Source organism: Fulmarus glacialis, unplaced genomic scaffold (genome assembly GCF_000690835.1).
Source record: "Fulmarus glacialis isolate BGI_N327 unplaced genomic scaffold, ASM69083v1 scaffold39462, whole genome shotgun sequence".
Lineage (NCBI taxonomy): Eukaryota > Metazoa > Chordata > Aves > Procellariiformes > Procellariidae > Fulmarus > Fulmarus glacialis.
In genome coordinates, this window is record NW_009196633.1 from 7,259 (window position 1) to 19,529 (window position 12,271).

The 12,271-nt window shown below is 37.3% G+C and overlaps 1 protein-coding gene across 1 annotated transcript in view; it reads left to right on the forward strand.

Moving 5' to 3' along the window:
- Nucleotides 1–2,768: 2,768 nt before the first annotated feature.
- Nucleotides 2,769–12,271, forward strand: part of MYO1E (myosin IE) — a gene marked incomplete at both ends in the record, with an annotated part of 51,393 nt that continues 41,890 nt past the window's right edge. Inside the window, 3 exons of the mRNA XM_009572264.1 lie at nt 2,769–2,912; nt 5,639–5,728; nt 6,652–6,746. Coding sequence (XP_009570559.1) covers nt 2,769–2,912; nt 5,639–5,728; nt 6,652–6,746 — 329 coding nt within the window. The remainder of the gene's footprint in view (nt 2,913–5,638; nt 5,729–6,651; nt 6,747–12,271) is intronic.

The following is a 12,271-nucleotide window of genomic DNA, read 5'->3' on the forward strand; positions in this document are numbered from 1 at the left end:
TAAGGGGAAAAAAGTAGTCCCAAACTACTGATAGAAACTGCCATTTAAAGTGTGATACAATATTGATGTGAACTACTTAGTGCTATCACTCTCAGCTGTCTTTCATGCTATTGCTTTCTTGGATATTTAGGCTGCTGCCTTTTTATTAAATCTCTCTGCATCCCTTTCCATTTGACTGTATGTGATACTGTAGTACTCAGATTTGATTACAGCTGCATGTTAAAGCAGTGTGTAAGCGCTGGGGAGAGCTGCTCTCAGGGCAAGCTGAGCCTTCCTGGCGCTGCCCCTCTTGCTTGCGTGCTGGTTCGCATTGCTTTTGGGAAAGAACCCTTTGGCCTGGTAGTGTGTGTGGCTTAATCACAGTCAGCAACAGTCACTGACTTTTATAAAGCCTGCTGTTTTGCAAACTGTGTGCACATTTTCCATATATCCCATGGCTTTTTGAGTTTTCTCCTCTTCTCGTTGAATTTACTGGGTCTGATGCCATAGCTTCCAATGGGAAGCTTGATTGTTTTCCCACTCTCATTTCTTACACATTTTCTGTAGCTTACTCTATTATCTGATGCTAAACCACATTCTGTATAGCTTTGTGAAGAATGTAATTCTCTCTATTGATTTTGATACTGTACCTTTTTGTCCATCCTGCCAGTTCCTTTTTCCAAGTGTAATATCACAAATAGCTGATGAGTACACACTGGAGGAAATTACGCTTCTCTGTTGGACTTCTGTTTTCTCCAATAACCCGACCTTCAACTCATTTTTTTCAGTCACGTTTTATAACAATTTCCAAAAATGGATTGCTTCCTTCATTTTCTCAGTGCTTCCAGATCACTGTTTCCATTGTGCAAATATAAAATTGACAAGGTTCACGCAAACTAAGCTAGTTTAAGAATGTTATTTTATTGAAGCTCATGTAAGGTTGTGGATTTCAAGAAAACTGCTGAGATTGTGTGTTTTCAGACGTATTTACCTCTGCTGTACTATATGGAAAAGCATTCTTTTAATTCAAGTTTGCAACTGTTCTTCAGTGTTGTTAGCAGTGACGGAGCTGCATCAGTGGTAGCAATGGCTGGAGGCTTAATAGAAAACACACATAAAGCATACAAGTTCTGTGCTGTCTGCAGTAGTAAAATGGGTTTTAGTGCAAGTTAGTTTAACTTGAGATAAAAATCCAGTTGGTCCTTGTTTTTTATGTCAGTCGAGTTGAGATGAGGCTAATCTATAGGCCTGACCCCATTTGTTAATATACATCATGCCGTAGATCTGTGTCTTTATTAGTTTTTGTTGGGTTTTCCACCTAATAGGTGCAGTGAAGTTTGTGGAAAAACATAGTCTGAGACTAGTTTAATATACACTTTTAGCCAACCCAGCTTAAAATAAGAACCTTGTGCTCCCTGACTCCATTTGTAGTTCCCACTCCTATGCCTGGTGTTGGTACAAGTGCTTGACTATTTCCATGAGGAAACGATTCAGCAGACACACTTCTGTGCTAGTACAGTTGCATAGGTCATTTGCTAGTGCGGAAGTGTGTACACACAGAAGTTGCACCTCTGTAAGTTGCTAACGACCCATTTCAAAACATTTGAGTGCGGCCAAAGTGTTCAGAATACCTAAATTTTCTTACTTAATCTGTAAAATTAGCCATTATTTTATTCTGCAAAATACTTTATAATAATGAATTGCTTGTATTCTGATGAATATGACTTGATCCCATAACATACATGAGAGCAGTGTAGCTAAATTACATTGTTTGAAATTGCGGTATTAAAAAATGAGGGGAATACACAGAACTGCCATTTTGTTGGCTACATCTTCCTTGACAGCATACTCGACAGCTTCTCAGTGTAAAATGTGTTAATTCCAGCATCACTAATTTCAGTATTGAGTAAACAAAAATTAAAGTATAGAAAGGCAAGAGGGCAGAACTCCATTAGCATTATCTGCCAGGCTACAGAAAAGAGGTTTGGGTTTGGAGAGCAGATGTATAGCTGAATTAATAGCATTGATCTAGACTGGATTTAAATTTGTGGGTGTATCCATAGAACCTAACTACTCTTTAAATCAGCTGGAAAAAAACAGATTTTGATTTCAAGGGGTACAGCTTGAAATGTCACAAGTTTTCAGTAGCATCCTGAAATGGTAGTCTCTAAGTGTGGGGAGAGAATATCTATTTAGACGTCAGTAAAACATGGTGACTAACAGATCAAAAGGGACTGTTAAGACATGCAGCCGACAAGCTGCATAACATAATCTGAAGAACATCACTGAATACTTTCTGCATCAGGCTCACAGCTTCCATTTGAGTAACAGCATATGTGCAGGTTTGACTTAAAAGACTGTAAAGGATGGAGAATCCACTGTACCCAGTTTAATCGTTCAGGTGGTAATTATCCTCACTACTAATAGTTGCACTGTAGGAGTAATTTTTGCATCCTTAGCTTCCAATACTGCATCCCAGTTGGAATAATTGTTTTTTTTCTGCTAGATTCAGAAATATCTGCCATCTGAAATCCCTTCTGTGTGTAGACCTTCACAAAATCCCATGGAATTTCCTTCAAATTTTTGAGAGCAGTGCAATTATTTAATAGTTCAGAGGCAAGTCAGTTGACATCGTTTATGTGTGCCTTTATATAATGCCTGGATCAAGGAATAGAATTCAATGAAAGAAAAATATTTTGGAAGTTGGAATTTGAATAGATTGTTTTCAGTTATTTAATGCTAATGAGAAACGTGGTAACCTTTTTGATGCTTATTGTGCTTTCCTGCAGGGCAGCAAAGGACACTACAGGTATCACTGGCAGAGCCACAATGTCAAGCACAGTGGAGTGGATGATATGGTCCTTCTTTCCAAAATCACAGAGGATTCCATAGTGGAGAACCTAAAGAAACGATACATGGATGATTATATTTTTGTATCCTTTAATAGTGTTGTTTTTAACGAGGCCCTGTGACACTTGCTGAGCCAATGTGAAACTAATTATATGTATGTATTCTGTTTAAGCAGATTACTCAAAGATGCTGAGCATTTTATGTGACAGTTCACCTGAGATTACACAAAATGCTTTGTAAACTGAGCTAATTATGAGGGTTGAAATTAAGATCTGAAAAATTATTTTAAGGTATTCTTTTTGATATTTGGAATTGTTCTTGTCATTGTTGAAGATAGGCCTGTAGCTCCATATATTTATATATCCACGTGACCCCTGAAGCTACTGCAGTAATACTACTTTTAGGAGCAAGAATTAATAGGTTTAAGGCATATATAGGTGTCTTGATACCATGTTGTCTTCTTTACCTCCCAAATTCTACTGCTTTCAAAATAGCAATATAGCAATTCTGTGACATAACCCCTTTTACAGCTTATTCTGGAATTGTTGATACTGTGAATCATGGGCTGATGGAAACGTGTGAACATCTGTAAATCTACAGTGTTCGCACTTTAATTTTTTTTTGCTATGATTAATGAAAACATGAAAGATTTAAATACCTGAACATATAACCTAACAAGAAAAACAGATTTCAGCACCAGAAATTTGCTTTTTTTTTTTTTTTGAAATTTCATATGAAAGGAATTCTTTGAGATAAGAATAGTCACTATTTCATTTTTAGCTTTCACAATATAACATGAGCTGCAATAATGAATGTGGTAAACACTAGTCAACATGATTATGTACTAGAAAGCGATACTGTTTCTTCTGCTGCTGTAGCCAGGTTTTCATACTTCCTAGTTGTATCTGGAGAATAGTTTCCTTGAAGAGTTTATCTTTTTTAGAAGAAAGGGAAGGAAATAAAACACCTCCTGGCTATTTCCATATATTCAGATTGTTAAGAGCTAAGTAGCAGCTCAATTTAGCAAGGTCTGATAAGAGAAAATTAATGTTGCAGTTGTGCTGACATTTCCATCCGAAACTGCAGAGGTTTTTAATATGTGCATGCACATGGGTTTGGAGCTTCTGTTCAATAAAGTACGACACCATTATTAAATTTGCCTTATAGAAAACATGATAAAGTTGCACAATATTTGTCAAACTATAGTATTGGGGCAAACTATACCACTCTTCCTGTTAGTAACATGAGCGCTTTTGTCCCTGTGGAACACTGCATTTTCCATGCAGTACATTCACAAAATCTGCAGTGCTTTGTGCTGAAGCAATGGGTTTATGCTTTTTTTTCTTATAAAAATAAGTGAGATTAACATGGAGATGTTAATCCTGCTGAAATAAGTATGTTTTCCAAGGGGACTTGTGGTCACATGAGGGATCAGAGTCTTCTTCTAAAGCATTATAATTCCTTTGTGTAGGGAGAAAAGACTCCTTTTGCAGTTCTGTGAAAGCTTTTCATTCTAAAATGGAGATCATCTCTTGAATCTTTCAATTGTTTGTATGTCCACCCATGAATGAACATTTCTCTGTGGTACGTTGCATGGAGATTACCGAGTCATCCCAGAAAATGCTGGTATTGTTTACAACAGAAAACTGTTACTTCGGATGTTTATACTGACACAATGAATGCTTGATTTATTATATTCAAGACCCAGATGTTATCACTCTTCTTTGAATTAAATGAAAAAATGTATGAAAAAAGCATTGCAAATTAACAATACAGAAATTATGTTCACTGAGTTATACTTCTTCTCTAACATATTATCATTTTGTGCTGTGGCACCACAACGAAAGATCCATATGTAGGATAATCCAGCAGGATAAATTTGTTAGTTTTCCTACTTTTGTATGGAAAGCTTAGATAGTAAGTTTGCCTATGAACAATTGCAGATTGTTAAATGAAACCTGCAGTACAACATTTTGGACTCATTGACATGGGTACATTGCTAACTCCCAGCTCAGGGAACCAGTCCTGCCTGTAAAGTAGTATCTGTTGCTTCATATATGTGTACTGCAGTTCTAATTCCAAAGGTTTCTGAGGTATTTTGTAAATGTAGGTACATGCGCAGCTGAATGCAGAACGGTGAAATACTAACATTCAAAATGTTGCAAAAAAGCTTTCTGGGACTAATAATAGCTTGAAACTGAGTGTCTTCTCATAGGGCAGCCTGCAGGATAAGACTCCTAGGGACTGTTAATAGTTACACTCATAAAATAACACCACATACTGAATTACCTAATTCCCTTCGCTCCCCCACTAGTACATGCAGCTGAGTAATTGTCCAATTTAGCTCAGTAGTGGCTGTTTCCATCTGACTGTGCGTGCTCAGCACTATCTTTGTGAGATCAGAATGTGTCACTATACTATATTCTGCAAAGGTCAAAACAATCTTTTTTAATACTGACAATACGACCTCCTCAGTTACAAAGGAGTAAACTAGTTTAAATACGCTGTTTCCTTTCTGTATTTTTATTCAAGGTGTGTCATGTTTGGGTCTCTAATACACGTTTCTATACTTAGCTTGTCCTAAAATAAATATTTTGATAATATGAAAGTATCCCATTGAATGACATGTTTATATTCTTGTAAGCCTGCTAATTTCATTTTTATTAGCAATTGTTGTAAGCTGTGGGTTTTTTACTATTATCTGAAGCTGTGCTGTATTATGTAATAGATGGACAAGTTATTTGGCAGTCACTAGTGGTAAGATAATACTTTATGAAACTGCAGTTACCTTAACTTCTTTTGAATACAGACATATATTGGCTCTGTATTAATCTCTGTGAATCCTTTCAAGCAAATGCCATATTTTGGGGAAAAGGAAATTGAAATGTACCAAGGAGCGGTAAGTAAAGCAGTCAAAAATGTACGGCAGTATTCAGGGGCACGTAAATATTATTCTACACGGTTAAACTCTTGGAAGCATTTGTTTCAAGGTTTTGGTAGCATTGTGCTAGCCTGGGAGAACTTGGCTGATATCCATTACCATATATTGAGTCTTCAAATTGAAGTCCCTAGAACATAGAATTAGTATTTCAAGAAAATACTTGTATTGATTAACTCTAATCCATATCAGGTTTCTCTCCTTGACACGTCCCTCCTCCTGCAAAGGCAGTTTTAAAGCTATTGTATGCTTAAGGTGTGGTGCACAATACAACATGGCCATTAGTGGATTTGGAGACTATGACTTGAGAACGCTCAAACTGGACAAGAACAAAAAAAAATAGAGATGCCAAAATTAGATGCCACTTTCAGAAAACATAGCTTGAAGAGTGAGTCAGCAGAAGGACATTAGGGACTTAAAATTCAGTTTCCCACTCTGCTCGAGTTGGGCATGTCCATAGATTTGGGAAACCATTCGGTTTGGATGGACTCAGTGCATGAAAATGAGACATACAGCACCAGGCTCTGTGTAGCGGTTTAGGTAGTTTATTGTTAGCACGTGACCACTGGTGGAATAGGCTTAAATTATGTGAGTTTCTCTTGGACAAGTAATATATTTCAAGCACAGACCATTTTTAGAACAGGGTGTTCATGATAGTTTAGGAGAAAATTATGGATGAGAGAAAGATCAGTAACAAAACCCAGAGACTTTGGTTTGTTTTTATTAAACGAACAAAAAAATTCCTAGGGAAAATTCAGTATAAAGTGGGATTCGGAATTGTTTTTCCAGGAAAATAATTCTTCCAATTTAAATAAAAATTTATATTGCTCATTCTGCGTTGTTTAAAGCTGTGTTGAAAAATTATTCTCTATTTCCCCTCCTAGGCACAATATGAAAACCCACCACATATTTATGCTCTTGCAGACAGCATGTACAGAAACATGATTATTGACAGAGAAAATCAGTGTGTCATTATTAGGTAAGAAAAAGATCTGTAAAAAAATATTTTATCATTTTCTTTTGTTGTTTTAACTTCAAGAAGGAGAAAAGTTTATTTTTTATTATATCAATAAAAATTTTCTGTGTCCATGACCACTGAACATTTTGGGGTTTTCTAGGATAGCTAAGTACTTTCTTACCCTCCGTTTTGTTTTCCAGAGAAGTCCTGATGATAGCTTCACCACAAGAAATCTCTTTCTCACATAGCCAGCTTCATGCCCAGTACCAAAACTGCAGTAGCTTGAATGACTACATGAATGAGATAAATTAAAAACTATAGCAGCCACAGATACCGTTAAATCCAGCATTCTCACATTGACTGCATTTACCATACTCTGTTTTTAGTACTATTTCTTTTCTTTCCCCTGTTTAAAATAAATGTACTTTTGTTCCTTTTGGAATTTTGCTTGCATTCAGAGACAAAAGGAGGATAGAGATACTGGAAAATTAATTTTGTCTTCACTATTAATCTATTTTAATTATTAGGCTGAGGGAATTCACTGTAGAATTATTACTGAACTTTTTTAATGACAAGCATTACTTAAGTCAAAGTTTTGGGTCCAGAGGTATGCTTTTTTCTCATCTATGGGTTTATAGATGGTGTATGATAAAAGAAAGTGTGCAGAGAGCAAAAACTGCAGGATGTTGGAGCTGGCACACTATACTACTTCTGACTTCCCTTCTTACATAGAAAACTTCAGAGGTTCACTGTAGTGCACCTGGAACTGTACTTTACCTATGGCAGTGGTCTCCAAAGTGGGGTGCGTGCATCACGGGGGCTGTGCAATGAAATCCATGGGGATGTGGGAAGAAAATACTAGACCTTCAGTAGTAGATGTATGTAATTTACAAATAGATAAATTGTATACATACGTTGGGAGTGTGTGCTCAGACATTTTTTTAATGATGGTGTGTGTGATCAAAAGCATTTGGAGACCACTGGCCTATGAGACTTTCCCAAGAACTAGGGAAAAGAAAGAGGAGAAGAAGAAAAAATAATTTGAAGGGAAACTGTAATTATTTTATTAATAACGGCTTTTCTTAAGCTTTCTGTCATTTCTCTGTGGAACATGCTGAGAGGCAGCACTATGAATTTAACTGCTGTTGAATTTAACAAAAGAGAGGTTTCAAGATCGAATGTTTTCTTTGTCCAGGGGGCCCTCTCTGGTCTTCTCCCTGGGGTGGCTGTGTGCCCTGCGATGTCACGGCCCCAAGGGGGCTGGATGTCAGTGGTGATCAGATGAGATGCCATGTAACGTAGTGCGCTCAATCCCTTAGGCTGGAACCTGCCAGGAAATGGTGGGTGGTCACTGATTTTTAAGCTTAAATGCCCTTGCACCAGCCACTTACTAATTTAATGTTGTCGCAGGAGTATTATAAAGAACTGGGCGTAGTATGTGGGTCTTACATGTGGAGGTGCTCCACGTGCCAAGTGTTCCTGTACCCTACTGAATGATCCAGTGTGAAAATAAATTTCATATTAATAATATCTCACTGATGAGCTACCACGAAAGCTTGTGAGGAATAATTGTTTGAAAGTTATATTCACTGTTTTACTTCTTTGAATCTATGCCTGGGGGTTGTCCAGGCAGAGCTTTCCTAGGTGACATGTTACAGTGGAAAAGTGCACAGGGGTGTCCCTCTTAGTATCAGCAAAGTGTGTGTAGGTATGTGGAAACTGTTGATTTTACATGTAGGAAGGTCAACCAGCCATTAACAGTTTGCTACACTGAGCCTCCCTATCCCTGGGCACCTGGAGCATGGTGCCATATGAAACAAAATGCCCGGAGCTCATAGTCCTGTCTCTCGTATACCTGAATTGCTGCCTGAGCTTAGTCTTCCTTTTTGGAAAACTGATGCCTGTTGCCGTGCTGAAGTTACTAGTCGCATATAGTCAAATTCAGACCTGTTAGGAATGGGTAAAATTGGGATTTATTTTGCTCTTTGAACAAAGTAACATCCCAGAGCCTGGGATGTTTCACATGAGGCTGAATTTATAGTGAAAACCTTAGAACTGTGGTGAACTGTGATTAAAAAACATAATTTTTGATCCATTACTAATGCCTCAAAGTGCAATGAATGCAGAGGGTCACATTTTCAGAGAGCTGAGATGCAGATCTGAGGTGCAGACTTACAGGTTTAAATTCACGTGGGAATTCTTGTGCTTGAATGATGGATGACACACTCTTTGGAGTGTGTGCATTTTGTATGCGCAGAGTGAATTTTCTCTCAGTGTGTGCACAGCCTATTCAAAATCTGCTGGAGTTAATTGAAATCTACTGCAAAACTGAAACAAGAAAAATTATGTTTACCAGGGACATTTCAGAGAGGAGTTCTTCCTTTCTACACATTTATTTTTTCCTATGATTATTCTTATTACAAACACTGTAAAGACTGCAGACTAGACTTATAGGTAGTTTTCATGCTGGTATTTGATTTTTTGGGACACTTAGAAATTATTTTTTTGAAATCGAGTAACTCAGCCATTCACAAAATTGATTTTGTTTGGTTGATATTTTAATCCTTTCGACCACGTTTCATGTGAACTGTTTAGATACATCCTGTATTTTATGATTTTAATGTCATCACTATTTCTAATGACTAGAGCTGGCTCAAGACTGAAATTTCTTGAAGTTTGAAATTTGTTTGCTTATGTTTTATTTCATAGACCAGAAGGCACTGAAATTGCTGGCAGACTAGAAGCTCCCAAGATGCTGCAGCTCTTGAGTGAAATGAATGTTCTAGCTAGCTTCATGTATACTACCACACCATCAGTTTCATTTAATAGCTGCCAAGGACTTTACCATTTCTGCCGCTAAACTGGTGATTCTCAAAAAATTGAGATATAGTTCTGTCTGTCTGTCTTCAGTTCCACAGAAATCTGCTGAAAAATGAACCTTTGCGTTTCAGTGAACCATAGTTTTTGCCATAAAAATTTGTTCTGTGGAAAATGAGTGGTCATAACAATGTGGTTATTATGAGGTGCCTGTTTGCTTCTCTACTTCACAACTAGTCTGAATTTGGACTTCACTGAAAATCCCTGGTGGAACAGAAGGGACAGAGCAAGCTAGTACAGAAACAAACCCACGTTTTCCCTTCTTTTCCCCCCTCAAGATGGCAGATTGCCCCTCTAAAGAAAGGTTTGCAAAGAGAGAACATAAGAAATAAGGTATAGACTGGACTGATTCACAGTCAGATCAAAAAGGCTATGTCTGGCTTATGGTGCACATGGAGTCCCAGGAATGGAGACCCAAGGATGATGATGATGGGGAATGGGTTGGTGCACACCTGTGTCTTCCTACAGCATGTGGTTTGGGCACCTGTGGCATCTACCTCCGGACCTGGGAGGGGACATGGATTCCTAGAGACTAGACCTAGATTTCCGGGCAGGTGAAGGTCCCTGCTGTGTCCTGCTGTAGTCAGGACCTTGTGTGTGTGTGTGAGGATCACACACCCTTTTGCCAGGCTGTTTAATTCCAGAATTCCAAATAATGCATTTAGACACTGATAGAAAAAGCTCACACTCTTCAAAAAGTCAGTGAATGAACTAGGAAAGCAGATCCAAAAGAAAATACAGTTCTCTGAAAGGCTGAATAGATAGCAACCAAAAATAATCTTTTTATGTGATAATATTAATTCAAAAAGAAAAACTGGTACCAAACAACCTTTCCAGGGCCAGGGAAGCCTGTTTCATTAGCAGAGTAATTGCAGCATATATGCGTATGTGTTAAGAAAATTACATGTACGCATGTCTGATTATAGCTGAGGAGCCATGAGCTATTTTGAATGGCTGTTAACAGTCTAAACAATGAGGTTATTCATGGGCTGGATCCTGGCAGGGCTGAATGCAGGTGCAGAGTGTGTGCTTAGGTGGGAGGAGGGAGCAGTTCCCGTAGTTGTCTTCCCTTGTTTTGTATGCACCGGGCAGAATTATAAAGGAAGTTTACTCATATGAGTAACATATGAGCAGTTACACTGGAGTTTGATTTCTCATTAAGCTTATGTTCTACTGAGGCGTGCTATTTAATTTAAGCCTGTGTTGAACCAAGCTCATAAATGTCTACTACAGCAGACTGTTCACATTTCTTCCTTGCTTGAAGTGGCGGCCCTTCCAAACTATCAATAAAGAGGTGTCCAATCAAGATTTTAATTACAAAGGATTGTCTGTTGTGGTTTTTAATTCCTTCTGGACTATCATTGTCCTTTACTTAAGAGAGTGGAGGTTATGATTAATATTTTTCTATTATGTAGCAATAAATGTGTTTCTTCAGAGTGTTGTAAAGGTTTTACCTTTTTATGAAGTTGTGGACTTTATTTTCCCTTTCTTTCTGTGATCTCTGCCAGGAGATGCTGCAGTTGCTTTGAAGCAGTTTTTCAGTCTTCCTTGTCTGTAATTTTAGTTTACATTTTACATCCATGTGGCAATGTTTGAGTAAAGCTATGTATGATGACTGCATACCTGAAAAGACAATACATCTTAAATACTACAAATACATGTTAATGGAGAGATCATTTACCACCTCGATTGTTTTTAGTGAACAACTCATGTCTATCTTAAGTCTATTAAGTTCAAAATTTAATATGAGATTTCTAGTCAGCTTCTGTATCTCAGCTTTCCAGAAGACTCAAGTGACTCATCATTCTAAAACATCTGTACAGAATCTAACTGGAAATTTGGTTGAATTTTAATGAGGAAGTGGTAGAATCGTAAGTCTAACGCAGTAAGAAAAGTTAGGTAAAAGCTCTGATTCAGAAGGCAAAAATACTTCGCTGAAGTTATGCTGCTGAGGTTTCTCTGAACATAATTAGAGAAAGTAAATTTTCTATGTAAAGAAACTAAAAAGCTTACCCAAACACATCAGAGTATTTTACATATGCAATGTTCTTTACTGGCAGATCCAAGAGTTCTTTATAAATATTTGTTATTAAAATTTCTACGTTGTCCTGGTGATGTAGATAAGTATTACTTGTATTGTTCTACAGCCAGGGATACTATATTAAATGTCACTCAGAAAATTAATTTTAGGGAGAAGGATGAGGCTCCTTATCGGATTTTGCTTCTCTACTGTAATCACAGATTGTATTTCCTCTGGGAAGGAAGGAAGGAGCAAAAAATTTTCTCTCTGTGTTTGTAGTCTTGTTCTGATTTCAGCTAAGTGTTAATTGACCTTGCTGAACAAAACGTCACTTTTCTGAAGTAGCAAATAGTGCTAGAAGAAACAATATGTCTTTCAAAGCATTATCTTTTTTGGTAGTGATTGAGACTATGTAATATTTTTATTTTTAGTAAGAAGAGTCTCTGAGAAAATTGTCAGTACCACAATCCACTGACTTTAAGCCATTATAATAATTTTTTCAATCTTTAAAAACCTCCGTACTTCCAACATACTTAAAATTACCAAGCTAGAAAATGATTCTTACATCTTCTTAAAATAGTTTTAATAGCAGCAGAGCAGTAAGATATATGTGAAAAAGCTTCTGTATGAGAATCATTTGGCAGGAATG